At 45.0% G+C, this 25,469-nt stretch overlaps 1 protein-coding gene across 2 annotated transcripts in view; it reads right to left on the minus strand.

Annotated features, from left to right (window-relative positions):
- Positions 1–25,469, minus strand: part of LOC116945092 (CUB and sushi domain-containing protein 1-like) — a 630,678-nt gene that overhangs the window by 120,569 nt on the left and 484,640 nt on the right. For both annotated transcript variants that reach the window (XM_032959197.2, XM_032959196.2), the window contains exons 40-42: positions 23,746–23,862; positions 21,498–21,707; positions 14,924–15,112 (exon numbers count right to left, since the gene is read on the minus strand). In XM_032959197.2, the coding sequence (XP_032815088.2) occupies positions 14,924–15,112; positions 21,498–21,707; positions 23,746–23,862 (516 nt within the window). The remainder of the gene's footprint in view (positions 1–14,923; positions 15,113–21,497; positions 21,708–23,745; positions 23,863–25,469) is intronic.

Raw genomic sequence — 25,469 nt, forward strand, 5'->3', positions numbered from 1 at the left:
CACACTTTACAAGCACTGCATAATCCCTGCCGACGTTTAAACACAAGGACCACCTGTTCTGCACCAAGATTGTAAAGATCTTAACTTCCCACCCTCCTGCCTCAGACATTCCCCATGACCAAATGTAGGCCTTTATCCGTGTCAGGGCAACACGTGTTTGCAGTCAGCATTTCGGAGGTGATGTTAGTGGGACAAGCAGATATGGTTGTGTGCTGTGAGATTGCCAGAAGGTGGTAGCAGAGTAGGTGGGTTTTAAATCTTAATCTTTGCAGATTTTTGGGTGACTTCTCCAAGTACTGTACCCCGTTTTATTTTCACGTGCTAAAATAAAACCAGACAGTTTGGACCAAGCCTTCTGAAAAAGGTATTGAGACTTGGAAAATTGCTTTATTGATTATTATAATCAATTATATTATTTGATTAAGTTGCGATACATGTTTTCATATCCATAAGAGGTTTCTTGGGTTCAGATCGTGTAAATACAAATGTGTCGTGAAACCCGTCACCACCAAACAAAGTCAATTAGTAAGGTTTGTCACATAAACAAAACATGCCAGTTTGTTACTTGCACAGCACACCCCTGTGTTGGAGAGCAAACGCACAGCATTTACAATTTGAGTGCGACGGCTCACTCATAATTACATCCAGCCTCATCAGGCGAGAGCCAGATTTGTGATGTCATCACTTGTGAGCCAATCAAATGCCAAGGCCGGAGGCGGGTAATGTATTAATATAAATTGCAATGGATATCAATTTCCGGATATGTTTTCATATACACATATTTACATTCACATGGGCAAAAATACACGAGTGTGTACCTGCCATGTAAATATATACTAAAGTGTTACCTCTCTCAAATGACCAATGGGAGGTATCACAACTCCATTGAAAGCTCGGAGCTCTGAGCTTTCAATGTGGCAGCAATTCCACATTCCTATAACTTCAGCGACCCATGATAAAAGTACGACTGCGCATTCTGCTGAAGAGACTGACACACCGCAGTGAGAATCACTCTGAGCTGAAGAACAAGCACGCTTTAGAGCAGAGTGAAGCGGTCCAGAACAGATTTTTCAACTGGCACGTAGCACGGCAAGCAAACAACATTTCAAGACCACCGCAGAGAATTCCACCTTCAAGACGATGACTTCTGGAGAGCCTTAATGGTGTTTGATGACAAGGTCTATTGGCAATCATAGGAGAGTAAAACAAAAAAACGTACACCCAGGCACAGCAGGAACATCGGAATCACTCAACAGCAATGCACGGTGCAGGGGCACTTGTGTGGGAAGCAAACTTAACAACGGGTCTGGTGAGTTGGGAGTACAGCGAGGCTGCCCAACTTCACCGGTGTGTTTTCAACTTTTACCTTAAACAAATTACTTCGGATGCCCCGAGGTTATTGGAAGGTACAGTGTCTATTGGAGGCAGGGCCCTAAGGCACTTCTGTCTCGTAGGCCTTCAGTGATAACTCTCTAAAGTTGCTGCTGCTGCCCGATGTTACTACCGCGGCTGTCACTCCGTTTGCTTCACACGTAGGACAGCAGCGCCTCACCTTCCCCTGCACTACTCTCTATTGAGAAGGGGGTTGTGCGAAATACACCATTTGAAGATGTTGATAATGTTGCAATTTAAAAAAATCTCGAAAAGTGTATCTCCTGTGTTGATGTCTCTCACCTTATGAACAAAAACAGCTTGACATTAGACTGCCCCTTTGTATATACACCGTGCCTATCCTTACTGTATAAATATATTTATGAAATCAAATATCTTGGTTAAATGTTTTATTATACGAACAAAAAAAACATGGTCAAACATTTTTTTCGGTAGGCCCTTTGGTTTTCGTAGGCCCTGTGGGATAATACGGCCCTGGTTGGAGGAATGGTATTACTTGCGATATTAGGTTCACACGTGGCACAGCTATGATTGCAGTAACAGCAGATCTAATGTCACGATTGCACAGATTATCTGGTGATGCTGCTGCTACTGCTGCTGGCAGTGGTACACGAGCACGATTAATGAAACAGCTCAACGCATTCGTTATGATCGCAAATAACTTGGCCATTCCTACGGCATTGGGAAATAAAAAGGTAATGATAACAGCAAAAAATGGATACAGCCCCGTAACTGGAATCTACATAGGTGGGGAGCAGTCGATGAGAGTAACTCTTTCAAGTGCTTAGGGGCAACCATCACTGACAATAGAAGATCAGACAACGGAGTAAAGAAACGACTAGCTGTTGCAACAGGAAGATTAGCAAACCTTAAAGGGTATGGGCAGACAAGAGTTTATCATCCGCACACACAATTCGACTGTTACAAGCAAGCATTGCATGCATGGGTGTCAAGCAAGAACACTTACAACAGAGGCAGAACAACCAATACGAGAATTTGAGATGAGATGCCGTAAAATATGAATGCCACGCAAGTACAAAGATCCCCTGTATAGCCTTAAAAGCCTCTTGATGCCAGTGCTGTTCACGAGCACATATGAAGGCAGGCACCATGTTCGGCCACCTTTGTTTTCCTACTGGCAATTTTTACCCACCGCACCACGTACTCATTTGATACTGAGTCGACATACGGGAGGCCCAGGATCGGTTCAGATAATTGTCACCGCTGTGAGCGAAAATCGAATGTGGGTTGCCAGGTTCGTAGCGCAGCGCGCTAACCACTACACTTCCACTCGCTTATTTCCATTCGAGATGAGATTGCCGTAGAATAGTGATTATGAATGCCACACGCAGCTCACCACAGAAACACACGTGTTCACTCTGAAACCGCCAGTGGTGGGAGAACGTGACCCACCGTTTGACAAACAGTGGAAGGAAACTGCAGTTGGATTGGACACGCGACATGAAAGGGGGGACAATCAAACACCGTCCTGCAGGGCGTGGTATAAGACAAACTAGGGAGCGGACTACCCAAGATCGATTGGATGACAAATGTGATGACATAGACTGATAAGCCCGGAGAGCACCTGACAAAGACTGAGAATCACAGGAAACAGTGCAGAGAGTGTGGACAGCTGAAGCAGCATCAGCGTTCAGAATCAGAATCTTTCTTGAAACTGCCGGAGGAATGCGACGCGCTATGCAGCTATTATTCGCAGACGACCAGGATGGGCGGGTCAGCGAGTTGCATCGTGGTTAGGGAATGGAACCCACGCGAAGCCCTATAGGCTCTCGAGTGTGAATAGGCTCGCGCGCCAGTGTTACCAAAACCGTTCACGAAAGAAACACAATTTCTAAATGGAGCAACATGTCCTGGGTTGTTGCGCGCCAATGCCTCGTGAGCGTGGACCGGGGCTCTTCTCGTGGAATCGCAGCCGCGCGCGGGCTCTGCCCAGGAGCCGCGAGAGACGCGCGGTGGCTCGAGGTGCCGTCTGCTGCCGCTGTGCTCGGTTAAGATGTTTTTTTTTCCTTTCTTGTTCATGTTTTTTTTTTGTTTGCTGCGGTTGCAGCCGATTCAAGAGCCGAATGGCTCACAGGGCTATACCTAATACATGAAACCTGTTAGCGAGCACCTATTAAGGCTGGCGCAGCACACGAGGGAGTGGGTAGGCCAGCACCACGCCCGGCTGCCTTTGCACCCTCTCTTCACCCAAAAATATATTTGTTATTTATTAATATAACATATGTAGCATTAACTTATTAATCTAGTTAAATTGTATTTTAATGATATTAAGTCACGTGTTAAACGTTGCATGTTAAAGCGAACGTGCGATTATGCCTGCACTTTGCTTGTCGTTCGTGGGAGTGGTTTTACTTCAGTAAGGTCGGGCACGGTTTCCGGAGCGGTATTTTATCGGTAAATATGTCATATGTAACAATTGGCTTTTTACCCTTTCATCTGGCAACAAATTGACACCTTTTTTTTTTACTAGGAGTCATGTTTGCATTGACCACAATACCTGCGGTCGGAATGCAAACAAAAAAACATAACTCTGATAATGTATGCACTGTCCTTGAAATGTATTGGTCCACACCAAAAAGGCGCACGTGGTCCAACACCACGTGAGACGAGGCTCTAAAGAAAGCTGTCTCGGGTGTGGACCAATCAATTTCAAGGACAGTGCCACATACATTATCAGAGTTATGTTTTTTTTTGTTTGCATTCCGACCGCAGGTATTGTGGTCAATGTGAACATGACTCCTTGTAAAAAAGGTGTCAGTTTTGTTGCCAGATAAAAGGGTAAAAACCAATGATCATATTTTGCTACTGGCAAAGGAGGTTCCAATGGTGTCATACGTATTACAATGTCTGCTCTTTATTTCCCAATGGATATTTGCAAACAAATGTATCCCCATATTCTTAGCTATTTCGGTAAAGTCACATTGAAGGGAAACAATAAAATAATAAAATATATATAAAATAAAAACATTTGAAAGAAGTCACTTCTTTCAAATGTTTCTTGCCATTGGTTTTCACACCTGATGATGACCGTTTGTGTTATGGTCGAAACGTCGTGAGAAATTTTATTGTTTTATATGTATTTTATTATTTTATTGTTTCCCTTCAACGTGACTTTACCGAAAGAGCTAAGAATATGAAATTACTGCAGTCACGAAAGCTTTAAATACATTTTTTAATGTATCCCCACTTAAATACCAGGCATTCATTATATTTAATTTTCCACATATTGACTGATTATGTACGGTATGTGTCCTTAGAAGTTGCTTGAAAATGTTTTAACTTAATACACGGTATTATTATTTTAACAAGCAAAGTGCCTGCAAAGCTGTGGCACTTCACCAGATAAAGCCTTGCATTGCTTTTTATTATTATTAAGGCATACGCACAATGCAGCAGACGAGGGGGGTGCCTGTTGTTAAACATAATTGCCTCCTGGGCTTTTGAGGAACATTGCGGGCAGCGTATTTAATTTGCTTGTGGATGTGCTACATTTCATTCACAAACATTCATGGATGATTCTAGAACGTCTCCAGGAAATTCTAAACAAGTGGCATATATTTCTTTTTTTTTAATCACCACTTATACCACTATGGTCATGGGCAAATGGCTAGATATGTAGGTCATTCGGTTGTGATTTCAAATCCCTCCGGACATCAAGGCAACCATCGGTTTTCATCGACGTGCAAGCATTGTTCGAGTGCCCGGTGCAACAGCCCACAGCAATCAACGCCAGTGTAGTCAGTTCCACACTTAATATACACCACTACCACGAAAACATTGAACATCCGACGTCTGAGACGCCGCTGTACTCCCCCCGAGATTACAATGAGATCACGGCCGATGTGGACTCACTGATGCACTCATAAGAGCAAGGCATCAAACTACTGCCAACACCCCAGCTGCGTAAAGTCGAGGGAGATCTTTCTGAACCCATCCGTCAAGTCCTGTGTCAGCCAGGAAAGGCATCAATAGCCCCTGGAAGAGACAAGTGGCTAACCTGCGATGCCCCTAAACAAGTTACTTGTTGAAGACACAACTGAGGAACTAACCTGGCATCTCCTTATATTGAAGACACTGGACTGCACCTTGAGCATGTTAAGAAATGCACGTGGGAGGTGTGGACACCACCCAAAGTGTGATCCGTCACTCACAGCACCGATCATTGCCGACTACACCCTTTCGCCAGAGGTACAAATGGATATCCATCTGGTGACCCCCAGATGTCATCGAATGGCTTTCCAAGTTCAACGTACAGTTATAAACTCGTCAAGTACCTTTCAAAGGCCATACAAAAGAAAATAACATGAGAATGGCCCCATCATAGGAATATAGATTTTCCACTACTCGCTCAGGGTCACCAGTGGAGATTAACACTGCCCCACGAGTATGATGAGATTGTAATTATTTTCCTAAAATTATTGCTGATTGAATTCCGGTTACTAAATACAAATATTAAATTACCCTATGGATAATTGTTCATGCAGATGCATTGCAGAAGACGGTAAAAGCGTCTTCACGCTCAAATGAGCATGGGCCAATGCTCATCTTTGCAGTGAGTCTATAGACAGTAGTGGAAAGTCCACATTTCGAGAGTTCTGGACAAATCTCTCACTGTTAATTTTTCACAAAAGCAGTACTTATTTGATCAATGTCATTGGGATGATGGGCCGAGATATTTTCTGACCGCAAGTTCAGCACACTGCCAGAGACCCACCGAGACGAATGACAATGATGCAAGTGTAAATTCAGCAGCAACAACAACAACCACCACCACCACCACAAGAAATAACTCTGCAGCAGATCATTCAAATTTCAACTTGCCTCAAGCGTGGCTTTAACCTGTGGACCCATGTCGCACAGAGATAGCAACTGCTGTCAACGCCCCAAATGAATCACCGCTCGCGCATGTGACCCCCCCCCCTTCTCAACTCCCTCTCACAGCCGTTTAATAAATGCCCCCATTCACTGCTGCCTTTGAGTTCAACAGACGCAGCCTCTGGTGATGAAAAGGTGCTATTTCGCTGACAGGTGGTGACACGGATGTATCTTGATTCTATAGTACACTGGCCGTGTAATAAATTTATGTCGTCAAAAAATGTCAAAATCACACTATGGGCAGTGCTTCAGAAAGCTGTTGGGGTCTTCGAGCCTTTCACCCACCGACATGAGCACTACTTGAGTAGAATGTACATTCAGGCAGTAAATTACACCATTGCCTTGACGCCATGAGTAATTTCAACAACATAGTGTACAATTCTTCAATGGTAAATGATGGGATATGCATTAACTAGAGCCTCACATTTAAAATCCAACGTTCATTTCCATTATTGTCCCAAAGCGTAGTTCTACCACTGCTCTTCTCCATGATGATAAATATCTTGGTGAGAATCTTTCAAAGACATTTTATTTCAAAGGAGATCTAAAAGCACAGATGAGTGGTCCACATTATTGAACTCCTCCTCATCGAGGGCCTGATGATTATGTGACCATTCCTCCATCGCGTATGAGTCGCCTTTTTCTCAAACTGGGCAACAATGTGCCTCCGTGTGTTATTATATTGTTACCTTTGAAAGTGATATTATTTGTTTTTGAAGGGTTTGTCTGTTACTTAATAGCTACTATTAGGTAAGTATTCATATTCCAATTAAAAAATGAGTCATCAGAAAACATTTCAAAATAATATGTCATCATCAGAATCAGAATCTGTATTTATCCTGGAGAATTCTAGATTTGAAGTTTTCGTGACTGCAATGATCCATACTATTTGGTTCTTTTGGTAAAGTCACGTAGGTAAAAATAAAAAATAAAGTTAATCAAATCACGACGTTTCGGAGGCAACACAAGCTTCCATCATCAGGTGTAACTAGCACAGCAAAATTACTGTAAAGAGAGCTATTTCGTAATAAGAGATTATTATATAGGGTAAGAGGAGGGGGGGGGGGACGTCGTGATTTGATTAACTTTATTTTTTTATTTTTACCTACGTGACTTTACCGAAAGAACCAAAGAATATCCTGGAGAAATCCGATGAGCTACAGGACATCATGCCTCACGTTGTAACGCGCAGTCTCCAACTCTTCTCATCCACTCTATCTTCTCATCCACTCTATCTTCTCGTCCACTCTATCTTCTCGCCCACTCTATCTTATCGCCCACTCTATCTTCTCGTCCACTCTATCTTCTCGTCCACTCGATTTGTGCTTGTGCACCACCGCCAACGCAGCGCCATCAAACAATGTGTTACATTTAAACGTCGTAAAAATAATTTGTGTTTTTTTAATTCATAAAATACCCAGTAAGCAGCTTATCTGCAGCTAGGACCACAGGAAAGAGGATGTTTTTTTATTTTACAACTGGAATAGAGCCATCCATGAAAGTTTATACTGCACGTGTCTGAGGAAGGATAGCGACACTGAGCTTGAGTTTATGTGATTTGTTACACGGATGATCCCCGTTTATTCAGTTGCCCGGCTATGCTGTGTGAGCACAGCTGCTGCAGGAACAAACACATCAACATTGCAAAGAAAGAGTACAGGGTCTGTGGCTATTGTTCTCTTCTTACCAAGTGAAGTCTCGAACCTTTGTTCTGAAAGTACACCTGATCATGTTCAAAATTTAGCATTTGTTTATTTACATGGCGGTAGGAACCAGAGTGTGTGGAAAAAAACCCAATGTATTCTAAGAGAGAAAGAAATTGTTTGAAATCTGCATACACAACAACAACCGCCATTCACCACTAAGTGGCAGTGACGTCACCACGACGCTTGTGCCAGGCCATGTGCACCTTGAGGCCACGTGAAGTGTCGAACGCCCGCTGGCAGGAGGTCACGGGGCAGACCCAGGTGCCACGGGTCGACTGACTGAGATGACTGGCTGATGCACCACCTGTGCCCCCTACTGTGCCAACCTGCTGTGCTTTAGCCACCCGGCGCTCCGCTCGTTGTTGTGAGCGTCGCTCCTCCGCCCTCCGTTGTTGTTGGAGGGCGACTGCCTCCAACTGCCCAGTAGCGTCCTTCACGAGCCTCCTCCACAGAGGCCGATCTTGACACCGCTGTTACCAGTCATCGGCAAGTCCACTCAGCTCCACGTCCTCCTGTACCACATCACTCCATCTCTTCTCTAGCCCGTGCCGCGCCCGTTTAGCCCCCTCGATCCGGCCGAACAAAAGCTGTTTCGGCATGCGGTGGCTGGGCATGCGGGCTACATGACCCAGCCAACGCAGCCTTGCCCGCCGGAGGAGCTAACCGATGGGACCTTGCCCAGATCTTTCAAGGATTTGTGAGCTCCTCACACAATCCAGCCTGGTTAAACCCAGGATGGATCGTAGACAGGCTAGCCTAAATGTTTCTAACCGGCGAAGATGTTCCATTAGGGGGGTCCACGTTTCACAAGCGTAGAGAAGGGAGGGTATGACCGTGGCCTGAAACTTAGTGCGGAGCGACAGACCAGGTAGCTTCCACACAGCGTTACGCAACCGATGAAAATATATTTCCGCTCGACTGATTCGGAGTGAGACCTCTGCTGTTAAACTGCATATACAAACATCACCCGTATAGCCTTAACAGACTGTATAAACTGCATATACAAACATCACCCGTATAGCCTTAACAGACTGTAGGGGTAAGTGCTGTTAGCGAGCACCTATGAAGGCCGGAACGGTACACGAGGGGGTGGGTGGCCAGCACCACGCCCGACCGCCTTTGTCTCCCTAGTGGCAATGTTTACACACCGCACCAGGTACTCATTTGAGGCTGAGTCGACCTAGGGGAGGCCCGGGACCGGTTCAGATAATCGTCACTGGTGTTGGCCGTGAGCGGGAATCGAACCCGGGTCGCCGGGTTCATAGCGCAGTGCGCTAACCGCTACACTACCGCTCCCCACAAACTGCATATACACACACACACACCGGCATACGTCATACCCTGCAATCTAAAAGCCACCTCTTGACCTTTAAAATTATTTGGTGGTTCTGCGTCCGCAGTGGTGCACAACCAACAACATATCTCGACACATCCGTCAATAACACTAGATTAAAAACAAATATTTTAGGCAACGTTTGGACTCTCTATGTGCTGTGAAGGGCCATTGCCCTGAAACATCACCTACCGTTGACTGTACTTGTTCAGAATGCAGTGCTCTTGATGGAAGTGTTCCAGATGTTTTGATCACGTCGCAGGTGGGATTCACGCAGAAAATAATCATCTGTTTGCGCGTGTGTGACCCGCCAGACATTCCACCAAAGTGCTTTGACATTTTTCAATCCCTGGCTTAAAGAGGAACTATTTTAGTGAGAGAAATGCACCTCGGCGATTCCCTTTGAGACAAAATATCCTTTTCACCTCCAGAATTTGCAGTGTTAAGCCCAATGCTTGAAATGATGTATGGGAGCAGAATGTTTTAAGCATATTCATTACAAAACTAGATTGTATCGTCTGTGTTCTTTAGTAAGAGCTCATTTTTTATGTAAATGAGATTATATTTCTCGCCCAATTCATTCGTGGATGTTAATGTAGTCTTGGATGTATGCAGACTACATGCTATGTTCTGTGCTGCCCGTGCGGTGATTACAAAGGCAATTTTCTGAGTAATGGAAGCAAGTCGCAAGATTAAGTCAGGGTATATAGGGACATGGATGCCTTAGGATAGACCAACAATCACTCCACAAACGTGTGAAGCAATGTTTGCCCATCTCAGTCCATCAATATCAGCTGAAGGGGCACTAACGCATTGCATTTTATCAAACTGCTTTACATGGTTGCCTTGTCACAGTTTGTCATATTTGCCAAAACAAACGTGCACAATTAAATCTAACACACGGACGCATTGTTTTATCATATTTAATTTGCAAAAAATTGAGCACGATCGTTCGGTCAAGTTAAGTATAACAAAGTGTATCCCTGCTCAGCAAACGGGTGGTTGCTGTTTTCAGTTGGTGGCACTGAGACGGTGATGGAAATTCCACATTCACCATGGGAGAGACCAGCATTAAGTGTACACAAATATTGAATTTCCTTCAAGTGTGGCACCCATTTATTTCTAACGAAAAGGGTAATCAACCTTTTCACTGTCTACGATTTGACTAGTGATTTAGGAAATACTGTCATCCAGATTTATGGTCTTATAATTTGTTAGCAAATGGCTTTGCCTTCCTTTCATGTTTCATGAAGCAAGTTATTCATTTAGAACCTTGTAAATCTACTGAGATAAAACCGGAAAAACTTCAGTTTCACGACTGGCCATGGTGCACATCAGTGGCCCCCATGTTCTGGGACTCTCCCGTAGGGCGACTCCATGGGTGCCATGATGCAGGGTGCTCTGTCAAGGTTAAGGGCTGGTGGGTAACCACCAGACAGGGATTTTGGTGTTATTTTGGTGGATTATGGGTTGTTGGATCAACCCATAATCATCCATCATTACCTTCATTTACCACAACAATCGGTATAAACATCAACTTAATTTATCATTACCACCATCATCATCATCATCTTCCTTTCTCTTCATAAGAGCCACTGTCATCTGATCGTCATCACCGTCCGTCATCATTATTATCAAGTAGCAACAAAGCCGTATTTGGCAAAGCGCTATGAATCTGCACCTCGGCGGAGGATGAAGCAAGACTCGCGTCCATGTCATCACGCGTGTCTGCGTGTGCACGCGTGCGAGACTGACGAGGGGTGATTGGTCAGCATAGCCCACGGAGGGTCCGAGCGTGCTGATGCCAGCACGCACGGCCCAGATTCCGATCAGCACTCACGGAGCTACTGATTGCTTGCTAGATTTTTCTTTTATTTGGAACGGTGCCCCAAGGTCTCAAGACTCAGACTTGATTATTTCAGCTGCTGCGAAGGCCCGTGAAGCCAAGCAGCTCTTTCATGAGAATCGACAATGGCCCTGGCAATGGCGGCAGTTACAGGACATTGCATGGCGGGAATGTGCAAATTATAGCAAGAGCAAAAAACATTTTTTTTCACAAAACCGACGCCAAAAGCGACTGCCAAACAGGATAAACAATAAGCGGTGATTAAATACGAATTAAAAACAGTGGCATGGAAACCAAGACAATCACTGCTGCAAGAACAAGGCCGAACTGCATTTGCAGTAGCTCCAGTTAACAGCACAATTGTGTCAAGGGGTTAAAATCAAACTGGTCGTGACTCGGGCTTTTCATGACATTTCTTCAACGTGCACTTCCAACGTGGCTTCGTGTATTTTGTTTAACAATCAGGACAACAATGGTATGCACTTGCCGTTTGTCTCGTGTATATTTTACACAAATCAAAATCAAGCCTCGTGGCATCGTGGCTCCAGCCCTTCACTCAGATGTGGAGTTTGAATCATTTGAAGCGCTCGATTAACACCAATTTACCTTCCTGGCTGAATAAACCGAGTTGCCACGTAGCTCTTCGACGTGTCATTGGGTCGCGCTGCTCGCCACGATGTCCGACGTTCCTCTCCACGTACTGGGAGCTTGTTAAAATGCCCTTCCTGAAGGTGCTCCCAGCACGTGGAGGGTAATCTCAAGACACGTGGCACAAGCTGGACACGCAACGTCGAAGACTCACGAAAGCAGTGAGCCGAGTACCACTTTGTTGGAAGTCAGATCGTCTCAAGAAGGGACTGGTGCCTGACAATGGGAATGTGTAATTTTCACCGCAGGCTAGGGACCATCTAGGACAGTGGTCCGCAACCAAAATAACAAGAAGAGGCACATTTTTTTTCCTTCCGAATTCGGTAAAAACAACTCAATATATCAATTGCCACAATGCATGTGAATACGGAGACGGCGGTCCTTAATAAATGACGTCACGAAGCGGTCCGTTGGAGAGCCGCACGTGGCTCCGGAGCCGCAGTTTGCCCGACCCCTAGGCCTCGGAAGATGAGGACCAAGCCATCGCTAGGGTGAGCCGAGAGACGCTGACTTACAACCCGACTTTGTGTGTGTGTGTGTGAAATAGATAGTGTATTTCAGTAGGGTTTTACATGGCTAGAGATAAAGGACAGATGTACTGGCTGATTGATTAAAATGGGGTGCAGAGATGAGCATTTGTATCAAGTCCCAGATCAGTGCACCTGTGGCCTTTGGCACAAATGCACTGAGTCACTGAAACATGTGGCCACATCGTGTGATGGATGGAAGCGATTTTGGTCTATGCTCCCTTTAGCAGAAACAGTACATAGCGGCTCCGGTGTGTGTGCTTGCATTTCACGTGCGTCTGTGTGTTTGCGCGTGTTTGTGCCCATGTGCGTTCATGAGGAGAACGGTGGTGCAGCGGTTAGCACGCCGCGCTACAAACCCGGTGACCCGAGTCCGATTCCCGCTCATGGCCATCACCAGTGACTATTATCTGAACCGAATCGTGGGCCTCCCCTGGGTCGACTCGGCCTCTAATGAGTGTGTAAACATCGCCACTGGGTAGACAGCGGCGGCCGGGCGTGGTGCTGGCCACCCACCCCCTCGTGTGCGGTGTCGGCCTTCACAGGTGCTCACTAACAGCACTTGCTCCCAATGATCTGGTATGTCTATATGGGATAAGTTAATGTTATGAAGAGCAATAGCAGAGTGGTTAGCACAATTAACTACAAACCCAGTAGACCAGGTTCGATTCATGATTATCGCTTAGCCTCCCCTGGGTTATCATAGAACGTTCCTCAAATTCCGCATTGGGCATTTTGCTAAGAGAATGATAACGTAAAGCTTATTGTCAATACACTGCTCCATTAGAACCTCCCTGTGCTGTGTCGGTCATGACGGTTGCTTGACCATACTTAACCACGCTGGTCAGTGCTGTTGCAAAGACCAATTAAGACATCGATTTTACTGATATGAGCCATGGCTGGAAGTTGAAACCAGGTCACCAGCCTCACAGTGCAGTGAAATAGTAGCTGGGAAATTGTAAAAAACAACGGAAGATGATGAACAATGAGATCCAGTAATATTTCAATTTTAATGCTAGAGTGGATCTCATCTCCAGTGATGGAAATGATAGATTGCGGTGGCATGGGCCAGGCTCTCCATAGGACAAACACTGTTGATGTCCCACAACATGGTACACGTTTTAATAACCTCAGTGAGATGATGAGTCAACCCTCACATTCTGGATTTCAGCTTTCGATTGTCCCATTGAAAGTCAAGCAGGTCTAACCACGGCACTGCATCATCTTATACACACATACACACACTTGGAGTATTTACGCAGCATATTACCGGTACACTCATAATCTCAAGAAAACAAATGTAAACATTCAACTTTGTTGAAGCACAATTTTCAACAGGCAATCCCAAGGTGCTTCACAATATGAAAAAAAACCCAGTAAAGCTACAATCATTTGCAAAATAACGAATTAAATAAACTAACATCTTTTTGCAAACAACAAATTTAGAATTAAAACAAATGTAGGGTTTCTTCCACAGATGTACGTTTTCGGAAAGTCCTATGTCCCTAAAAATGTGTTTAACTTGGAAGAACGAAATTCAAAAGTCGGACATTGGCCACATGACAGTGGATTGGCTGGTCCACGCTCAACTCGGTGAAGTGTCGCTACTCTGACTTCTTCCAACGCATCGGAGCAGCGTGGAAGAGTAAGCTTGGTGCTTTTTGTCTTGGTGCCTTTTGTTCAATCGTTCTTTCATTTTTTTATTTTGCTTGGTAGCAGTATGATTTTCATTCGCTTGGTAGTGGCTGTACACGGGATTTGGTCCCGTTATGTATAATTAACGCACAGCGTTATGGGATGCTATTAGCATGAATGACGCGATATAAAATGAAAGTAGTAGTATTATGCCAAAATAAACTATAGGGGATGTTCTCTCGAGCTCCCTCTAGAGTGGCGGTGAGCAAGAATTGCGGGACTCCACCTTCACATTTCATACTAATCCATGAGTGTCAATGCACTGTGTACATACAAGATTTAAACAAAACATTAAAAACAATGTTTTATTTTACCACTGAGCTATATTGCTATTTTGATTTAAAGCTTTCGTGACTGCAGTAATTCATATTCTTAGCTTTTTCGGTAAACTCACGTTGAAGGGAAACAATAAAATAATAATATATATAAAACAATAAAAATTCTCACGACGTTTCGACCATAACACAAACGGTCGTCATCCTGCAAACCGACACACTTGATGACGACCGTTTGTGTTATGGTCGAAACGTCGTGAGAATTTTTATTGTTATATATATTTTATTATTTTATTGTTTCCCTTCAACGTGACTTTACCGAAAAAGCTAAGAATATATATTGCTATTTTTCAAGATACCTGGCCACAAATGATAGCTCAACGAAGTGGCTTATCACGTGGATATGTATAGCAACCGCGTAACTCTAAACGCATGTTGATTCTAAATGTGGAGGGAAAAACCGCAGGCCCCAGAGATGAATCCCAAACCTCGCATACACAACAGACGTCAGGGTTGGGATCGAACCCACGACCTCCTGTACATAAAGCGAGGCAGTTAACATCTCACCACCGTGGCACCCGTTCAGGAGGGTGGCTGCGTCTCACCTTCACACTCGGGGATGGCGTGGTCCCAGTTTCTGCTGTAGCCGTGTAGGCAGGTGAGGACGGTGTGGCCGATGAGCGTGTAGCCCGGGAAGCACTCGAAGGACACCGATTTGCCAACACCAAAGTCATTGCCGATCACCAAGCCGTTGCGGAATGGGTTAGGGTTGGGGCAGGAGCTCAGCTGGTACGCTGCAACAAGCCAAGACGGTCGTTAAAACAATGCCTTGTGTACGGAATGCACATGGTGTATTTACAATATAAATATGGAGACAAAAAATCCCCCGTATAGCCCTGACAGACTGTAGAGGCAGGTGCTGAGAGCGAGCACCTATGAAGGCCGGCACGGCACACGAGGGGGTGGGTGGCCAGCACCACGGCAGGCCGCCTTTGTCTCCCCAGTGGCGATGTTTACACACCGCACCAGGTACTCATTTTTGAGGCCGAGACGACCTAGGGGATGTCTACGACTGGTTCAGCTAATCGTCACTGGTGTTTTCCATGAACGGGAATCGAACTCGAGTGGGTCGGGTTTGTAGCGCAGCGCGGTAACCACTACGCTGCCGCTCCACCACAACAAAAATAGGCGCATACATACACACACAGATTCGTGCACTTGAAAGTGCAATCTCCCCAGCGAAGTTTATCTCTCTGCTCTCTCTCTACTTTGAAGAGGGCCATTTCCTGGATTGGAATGGACCACGAGTGTCATGATGAATTAACATTTGATATGTTAACAACATCGAGAGGCCTATTATGCATTTTTAATTTTTAGGGCAGCGTTATTGATGAACGTGTTGATTTTTTTGTTTATTTATTTGTGATTCTGCACCACTGCCAAAGCTGTATCGCGAACTAACGTGTTATAATCAGGGACTGGTGATGGGTGCGGTGTTTTGTTTCTTGTGCGTGTCTAACATTGCTAACACAGTCCCATTCATTAGTAATTTTTCGATAATTTAAAAATACTATAAATGCACATAGATGAACACACAAATACACGTGCAAACACATGAGCACACATACATACGAGAACACGTGCACTACTCACCCATATAATCTATATAAACCAGTGGGGCAAGTACTGTTTGCGAGCACCTATTAACCATGTCATGGTGCATGGTCAGAACCATGTCTGGCTGCCTTCACATATTTTCATTGCTGATGTTTACATCCTGCAAAGGTGTATTCATTAAGAAGCAGAGTCGACCCAGGGAAGATTACAGGGCTCAGTTCAGCTATCACGTGCCACCGATGCTGTCAATGGCTCGGAATTTAACTCGTGTCGCTGGGTTGATGGTGCAGTTGTGCTAAACACAGTGCAACTACTCCCCATATGTAAAATGCACTCATAAACACAAACACTGAGCATGCATGGACACGTATACAAGTGTAGTGACATAGAATTGGTCACGTAGCAGCATAGCGCTGGCTGCTGGCTGGGAAGGGGATCTGCAGCTTGTAGCGGCGCTGACTGACAGCAGGCCACGTGATAGACCTGAGAGGGATCTGGGGGAAAGGTTATGGAAGGGACACGTCGAGAGCCCGCTAGTAGGTTCCAGAAGGGGGGCGTGGCCGGGGGCGGAGCCAGGCCACGCTGACAGTATAAGAGGGGCCCCAGGAGGGGACCTCGGGGCTGTCGTTTGGAGTGGGAACCCCGCCGTCGTTGCTGCTGAAGATCGTCACCATCATCGCTGTCGTCTCGCCGCCTTCGTCACTGTCGTCGTCACTTGATATTGTGCTGCTAGACGTCTTAGTTCAGCGCCGTCAGTGTCAGATGGCTGTTGTGTGTAGGCGAGCAACCAGTGTAGAGTTGCGTATAAGCGAGAGACAGCAGAGTGTGTAACAGTGTAGGGTGTGTATTGTACAAAGTGTGCTCGGTGTTAATTAAATAACTGCCTCCAAGAACTTACGTCTCCAAGTTAGTCACTACACAAGCATGCACGGCTTACACAAATGAGACCTAGAGGCAAAGGTTCAACATTTTGTTTCAAGAAGCTGTATCAGCCAGCTAGCCGGCACGTGTATTGCACATGAAGGGGTGGTATGGTGTTATACAAACCATATAATTAAGACTTTACAAAATATGTATGTATGGGAACTTAGCAGTGGTTTTCACAAATTATCCAAAAAGCATCTGGGGCCACTTCCGTGTTTCCATAACTTAAGGCAATAAAAACAATCTATAACGTATGCTTGACCAACCAGGTGCAGACATATGAACTTCTCACGAGCTCTGCGAGGCCATGTTTACAGAACGCGTTAAATTTCAAGATAAATTTTTGTTCATTTGCCATTGTGATAAGGAGAAAGGTAATGAAACGACGTTGAAATAGAGCACAAAGCAAATGGCACAAGCATTACACTTAAAGGACAAGACGAGGAGGCTTTGTCAGTCACCGCGCAGATGTCAAGAATATTGATTTGGAGAGAAAAAAAATGCATTGAATTTAGCCATCAAAGGATATCTCACACCACATTTAATGAAGACGCTGGGCAATGTCAAGATAATTGCTCGGACACTGATTAGAAAATTAAGATAAAGGGGCAAGATAAATAAATAGGTAGCCAATAATATTGCATTCAGTTATGTTGCATCCGTATAGGCTGTATACGCAATTATTACTGGCTGTATGAATGCTGAGGCTTATATTTTGATTTAAAGCTTTAGTGACTGCACGAAAGCTTTAAATCAAAATTTAACCGCCTCTACGGGGAGGGATTCCACATAACCTTGAGATCCTTCAACAAACTCCGGGATAAGAAGGCTCAACTAATCGAGTCTCTCACCTTTCTGAAGAGATGCTGCGACTCTAAGGTAATACCAACCGCATTTACACTAACTTCTGCTACTGTAACTTCTTCTAATGCAAAACGAATTCCATCTAGAACTAGCTTAGCTCTTATCAGACTTACGCACACCGAACTAGATATAAATAAACTCTGACTGTAACATAGCTACTTCCGTGACCAGTTACATGCTAATTCCTCACATTAACATCATGCTAATCTCCCAGTTACATGCTAATTTCTGACTTTAACATCCTGCTAATCTATCACATTAACTTAGCTACTTCAATGCTAAATTCTTCTGTTGATATGTAAACTCCTTTGTCAAGGCGCTCTGCTCCTCCCACCCAGCTTAAAAGACGCTGCCAAGCTTAGCAGTGTTCATTGGAGCGCTGTCTTCCCGACAGTTCTGTTTCTTCGCCTGAGGACGGCTGCTTGTGTTGTGGCCGAAACGTCGTGAGAATTTTATTTTATTATGTTTAATTTTTATTATTTTATTATTTCCCTTCTACGTAACTTTACCAAAAGAACCAAGAAGATGCTTAGGCATATGTTTAACATTAAGAACTTAAAGTTACGACCGACATTAGTCTTTCTGAATGACAGGGACAAATGCATTGGAATAAAATAATTAATTCAATAGGGGGCCTGTTGCTGCATACGATGACCACTGTTGGCGTTTCACAAACTGGTACTCTATTTTATAGATCTCACAGGGAGAGATAGTGGGCTGAAAAGTCCCATGGTCGGTGATCTCACTTGGCGACCCATGAGTTGCGAGGTGAGCATTCTATCAACAGTTGGCATCCAGCTAGAATTTACCGCCACCAAAAAAAAAATCCATTGTAGTTTTCCACTCAAACAAGTGGACTTGCTCAAATGCTTAGGTGGCCGTGAACGGGCGTTATCAAATCCACATTCGCATGGTAGGATGAAGCCTCAAAATGATGACTCACAATGTGGTACCAAATTTATCAACCCTAGAAAGATGATTGGCTGAGTTGTGGACCCATGAACGAGGATTTGATCTTATTATGGTCCTCTAAATGCATTATGAGCAAACTGACAAAGCCATCTCAATCGGATTTTTGCAAGTATGTAAAATACAAATTAAGCAGGTTGATTATTGTGTTGGATTCCAAAGCCTTAGGAAATGGGTAACAACCATTGCCCGTTCGTTTAGAGAATAATTTATTTTACAAAATAACGGGTTGGTTGAGTGTATCCATATGTAAGGGTCGCTGAATGCCACTTAAATAAATGCCGCTATAGGACAGCTGTCTGGGGAGAAGCACGGGGATTCCTTAAGCGAAAAGGGCAGCAAAAGGGAACAAGCAAATGAAGGACGTTAGAGTTGGTTAAGAGAGAAGGGACAGGTTTGGTAAGAAGAAGGAAAGGAGACACTTGTAGAACCTTCCAGGAGGTTTGAGAAGAGACTGGGAGACAGAGGATAAAAATGGGGGTGTAACTTGAGCGCGGGGCTCCTGGAGAGACGGTTTCCTACGAGCATGTGTACATGTGTGCATCTGGGCGTGATGTTGGCCACCCACCCCCGTCATGTGTCGGCCTTCATCAGTGCTCGCTAACAGCATTTTCCCTAAAAGTCTGTCAAGGCTATATGGGAGATCTTTGTCTTTCCGCCTATTAAGGACCCAGTCAAGGCCTATGATACCACAAATAGGCCAGGGCACCACTGGGTTATTTTTTATGCTTTCAGAGTCTCTGACCCTCTGCTCACAACCATTAAGGACCTTCATCATAGTGGCAAGGCCCGGGTAAAGCCACGTGGGTGAGAGCTAGAGCAATTTTCTGTTCACCTTGGGATGTGACAGGAATGTCCTCTGGCCCAAGCAGTTGAAAAAGCTTTCTGTATATGTATTTTCATCAGACACAGATACAATGGGAGGCTGATCGATGCCCAGACGCGGTAAAGGGATGGCTTCCTATTGGTCAGCCATGTTATGTATGCAGATAATTTGGTAATTGCGGCCCACTCTGAGAAGGAGTTGGAGGCGCAGCTGCTTGATCTGTGGAGCGTGCTACTAAGAGATGGGGCTTTACCATCAGCAGCACGAACACAAGCACCTGCCTGGGTATTTTACATCATCAAATGCGCCCTCCACTCGACGTAAATGATGGAATAGTTGTGGAAAGAGTGGAGAAGTTTCAGTACCTGGGCAGTCTGCTTGTAAACAGCTCTGGTTTGGCAGCAGAGGTCTCAACTCCGAATTAGTTGAGCAGTATTATATTTTCATTAGCTGTGTAATGCTGTGTGGAAGCTACCTTGTCTATCGCTTCATACGAAGCTCCGGGTCTTCTCGGTCACAGTTATGCCCCCCTATTCTCTATGCTTGGAAAACGTGGAGTATTTTAAATTAACATCTGCGTTGCTTTGAAACATTTAGGGTTTTGGGTTTATCCAGATTGGATTGTTAGAGATCACATATCCTGGAGAGATATGGATACAGTCTCATCAGTGAGCTCCTCTGGCAGGCAAGGCTGCGTTGGCTGGGTCATGTAGCCCACATTCCCAGCTACCACATACCCACACAGCTTCTGTTTGGCTGGATAAATTGGGCTAAACGGTTGTGGCATAGGCTAGAGAAGAGATGGACTGATGTGGTACAGAAGGATGTGGAGCTGATTGGACCTGCCAATGACCAGTACCAGCGGTGTCAACATCATCCTCTTTTGGAGGATGCTCATGAAGAACGCTACTGAGCAGTTGGAGGCAGTCGCCCTCCAGCAACAGTGGAGGGTGGAAGAGCGATGCCCACAACAATGAGCGGAGTGCCAGGTGGCTAAAGCACAGCAAGTTGGCACAGTTGGGGGCACAGATGGTGCATCTACCAGTCATATCAGTCAATCAACCCATGGCACCTGGGTCTGTTTCATGACCTCCTGACTGCGAGCCTTCAATACTTCACGTAGCCTCAAAGTGTACCTAGCCTGGCACAAACACCATGTTGACATTACCGTCACTTATTGGCGAACGGCAGTTGTTGTACGCGAGGAAAATTAATAAAGCCGCTACCCGAAGATCACCCTCGTGTGAACTCAGTTAATCTATGCGCATGTATTTTCCATGAAATCCTCTTAGATCACTCAAACGATTGCAATGAATCTGTCACGTTTATCATACATTGATTAAGTGAACACGGTTTAAAATACAAGCAAATAAGACAATTGACCCAATAATTTGGCTTATTGGCCCTGGGAACTGCTTATCTGCTCAACACTTGACAATTACCTGGTCCTATCAAGGCTGTATTTCAACAGAAAATTCAGCCATGGTGTAGGGTGTGTGTGATGACGGGTGAAGCCACTAATTCTCGACGGCCACCATCTTTTATAAACTGGTGAGTGGTGTCATGTGAGTTGATGTCTGACGAGGGCCACGTGAGTGCCTTGTGTCTCATCACACTGCCCATAGGATGGGCCACCGTCAATATACACAACATACCGGTGGATCAGTAATTTGTAGCGCAGTGTGCTACTATCACGGCGACTCGAGTTCAATTCCCAGTGGTGACTATCTAAACCAGTCTCGGACCTTCCCGCATGTCAACATGGCCACAAACGAGCGGCCCGTGCGGCGAAGTGTTAACATCAACACTGGGGATACACGAGCTGGTTCGGGAGTGTGGTGTTGGTCACATTGCCCCCATTCCGGCCATCCCAGGTGACCACTGACAGCGATTTCCCCCAACAGCATGTACAGGCTACATGGAGTGAAGGATCTGCGTAAATTTGTTTGTGCCCTCCAGGAGGCGGTGAGCGCACGTACCCTGGTACGCGAGCCGGAAGCCCTGCTTGTTCTGCGAGTAGTCGCTCTGGAAGTGCACGACGGTCTCGTGAGTCGTGCTGAGCGTGGAGGCTGGTGCTTTGGTGCCGCTGAATCGGCCGATGACCCCGCTGATCTCCGAGGGGCCACTCAAGATCTCCACAAAGTCGTGCAGGGGCTCCATGGAGAAGTTGGCAAACTGGAAGTATGCTCCTGCGAGACAACGCAGTGGCAACCCCGGGGCGCTTCCACGGTGCCTTCACGCACACTTTGACGCCAAGAAAGGCGGAGATGTTTCCGCGTGGCCGAACCGCACCTTAAGGTGCCTCACGATTAAGGGGGCACCTGATTCGTGTGTGGTAGAGTGGAAACCCATTCAATGTATTCTAGATTTGAAGCTTTCGTGACTGCAAGGATCCATACTCTTTGGTTCTATTCGGTAAAGTCACGTAAAATTATTTTAAAAAATTCACGACGTTTCGGCCACAACACAAATGGCCTTCATCAGGTGAAGGGACCAGACTGTCTGGAGGACAGCGCTGGAGTGAAACACAGCCAAGCTCAGACCGCGACCTTTAAGCTGTGTGAGAGAAATTAAGGTGCCTTGACAAAGGAATTAGCATAAAAATTTGCATTTGATAGGCGGACTTAGCATGATGAAAGGTGGGGAGAGGGTGAACATGTGCAGGCTGGCTAGGGGGCAAGGTAGAGTCCACATGCTGGTGGTCTGAGCTTGGCTGTGTTTCACTCCAGCGCTGTCCTCGAGACAGTCTGGTCCCTTCACCTGATGAAGGCCACTTGTGTTGTGGCCGAAACGTCGTGATTTTTTTTTGTTGTTTTATACTTTTACGTGACTTTACCGAATAGAACCAAAGAGTACCATTCAATGTACGTATGTTGGATGTTCTTTCACCACCGTACGTAGCCAACCGTGCTAATTGAAGGTGCGGGGGAAGGGCAACAAGCTAAACACAAAAAGCACTTAATAAAAATAAGTTTTCAATCTCGATTTAAAAGTGCATAGCTCCCTGTGACTTCCTAATAAATCCAAAGGCAAGACTAAGTGTTTGCCTACTCCAACATCAGCCCTGGGAGGATGATGATCTGAGTCAAGCCTATACTACTATATTTTTATTACTACAATCCTGGCAATAAAAAAAAAAATATTCACAAACTTTCCTATACTAAACTGAGCAATGTCCTTTGAGGGTCCTGAGACATTTATGAAAGTTCCATATCACTTGGGACTAGTATATCATGGGTAAAATGAAGATTAGAATTTAGAAATGTTACTCAACCATCATTAATGTCAAAAGCAGCTTCTATTGCAGGCGAACCGCAGCGAAATATATATGAATATTTTTTTTTGCAAATGTAATAAACAGTGGCAAATAAATCAATGCGAAGCAACATCACATTGCATTATAATAGGACAACTGTGCTTGGAAATTCAATTAATGGAAGAGAAAAAGCCATGCCGTATAGTTCGATGTATTGTTCCCTGAATATACAACATACCCTGAATACAGGGTTTCTCAACTATTTTCCCCTGAGCCACACAATACAATTAGCAAATGCTGGCAGGCCGTGTGGCATCAAATGTACGCACGTTATGACGTCAGACGGCAACGTGACGTCTACGCAACCACGTACCTCTCGTCTCCCGGTCTCTCATCTCTCTCTTTTTTTTATGTCGCTTTAATTTAACACATCTGTACGTGTTATCAGCAGCTCTCTCATCTATATCTGTTGTTTATCTCTCTCTATCTCTCTCTGACCTCACTAATCTGTATCTCTATTTACGTCTCGTGAACAACAATCCTCAGCGTGCCGCTCCAGTAGTATTTACAAAGGGCCACCATTGGGCTCACGTGCCGTCAGTTGAAAAACATTGCCTGAATTAATTAACAAGTTCAAGCGTCATCATATGTCAGCAAGCATCCGGAGGTGTCCTTATTTCATTGGTGGCCCTGAGCCAGTAGCCAGTGGTGGAAATTCCACGATAAAATCACAGGGACCATTCGCTCTTTCTATTGGACAACCACGGTTGGCACTCTACAATGTATGGAGCTAGCTTTAGATAACCCAGAGAGATGACAAGCAGAGTTAACCTCCCTCATTAATGAACTGACATCCTTCGGATTGCACATCATTAAGGGGGCGGAATGTTACCATACACAACGGTGACATATATCTAGTTAATTGTGAATTTCGCACACGTGCTCAGAAACGTACACTGCCCATAACTCACCGAACCCGACGGGAAGCTTTATTCGCCACACACAGTCCTGGTTGCTGGGGTAGTTCCCGGGAAAGCCAGGGCTCAAGATCACGCCACCCATGCCAGTCAGGGTCCCTCCACACTGGGCTAAGGCACAGGGGAACATACACACAATGTACACCACATAATAGGGGCCGATATGTAATCGGAATATATCAGTTCAGGGGAACCTGCTTCTCTGAACCAGTCTTGGGCCTTCCTGCATGTTGCGGTGGTGATATGTTAACTTCCTCGCTTGGTATGCAAGAGGTCGTGGGTTCTATTCTGACCCTGACGCCTGTATATTTGGAGTTTGCATGTATTCCCCGTGGTCACGTGGATGTTTCTCTGGGTTCTCCGGTTTTCCCCTCCACAATTATAATCGCCATGCGTTTATAGTATTTGGCTGCTATAAATTCCCACGTGATAAGCAATTTCGTTGAGCTATCATTTGTGGCCAGGTTGCTTCTGAAAAAGAGCTATATAGCTCAGTGGGCCTTACCTGGTAAAATTCAAATAGTTTTTTTTTGTTTAGTAAAACGTTCATACTTCTGTGACTCCCTATTCAGCTGAGTGTCAGGTGCCCCTCATGTTGATTGTTGGCCCTGAGCTAGAAGTGGAAATTCCAAGATTCCTCTAACAGGGTCATCTAAATTGTACATAAATGACCTGCGTTCACTTTTTTAGACAGTGAGAGCAGAACACGTAAATTGGCAGCATGGGTGATTTTCGCAAGAGAGTCAATCAGGCAGGGTTATTGCTAGTCAGAGAGATCAGCACGTGCTGTGGAACTCTATCCGTGCTGGGCTGTGAGGAGCCCAGCTTATGGAAGTGCAAAATGAGGTTCTTGACTTGTCTGTGCACACTTCCGAGTGTAATTCTCTGACACGCGTGCAATTTTCTTTAAGCGTCACTGTTTCTTCCCAAGACCAAACCGTCCATTAAAGAATGAGCCAAAAATCCTGAAAAATCATTTTGACACTCAGCGAGGTTTTACTGGAGGAATGAAAAGTCAAATTGAAATCATCTCCATGCCCAAATGAGCATGGGGCAGATGGCCCTGGGTTGAGAGTGTAAAACGGCCCATTCCCTATGGTGGTGGTCAGTCTTAACATTGGACATCTGTGAAATTACAGGACATGTGGAAAAAAATGTTATAGCTCATTGGATCCCGCCAGTATAAATAAATATGCTGATTTTGATTCTCACATTCTGATTCTGACAGGCGCTGTTGGCTAACTACAAGCATTTTCAATGCATCAGAAATGATTGTCTGAGTACAATCTAAACTCAAGTTTTGCCGTGCACAGAATATGTGTGGGAACTGTAACGTCATCATGGCATGCAGGGCATCCTCGTCCATAATACACGGTTTTTTTGGGTTAGATCTAGTAAATATCTAAATGTGTCGTTAAACTCGCCACCACCCAACACAGCCAATTAGTAAGGTTTGTCACGTAAACAGAACATGCCAATTTGTTACTAGTACAGCACACCGGTGTGTTGGAGAGAAAAGCCACATTTACAATCTGAGTACGAGTCTCGCCAGTAATTACAACTAGCTTCATCAGGCGACAGCCAATATCATCCATAATAAAAACCCTGTATTATGGACATTGGTTGCGAAAGCCTACGTGTTAATCAGTGCATTCTCAAATTTCCTGTTTTGATGTTGAAGGCAACTCGTTGCGTGCCCATCACGAATCAAAATCCGA

Source organism: Petromyzon marinus, chromosome 23 (assembly GCF_048934315.1).
Source record: "Petromyzon marinus isolate PM22_M1 ecotype Great Lakes invasive population chromosome 23, UKy_Petmar_22M1.pri1.0, whole genome shotgun sequence".
NCBI classification, from domain to species: domain Eukaryota; kingdom Metazoa; phylum Chordata; class Hyperoartia; order Petromyzontiformes; family Petromyzontidae; genus Petromyzon; species Petromyzon marinus.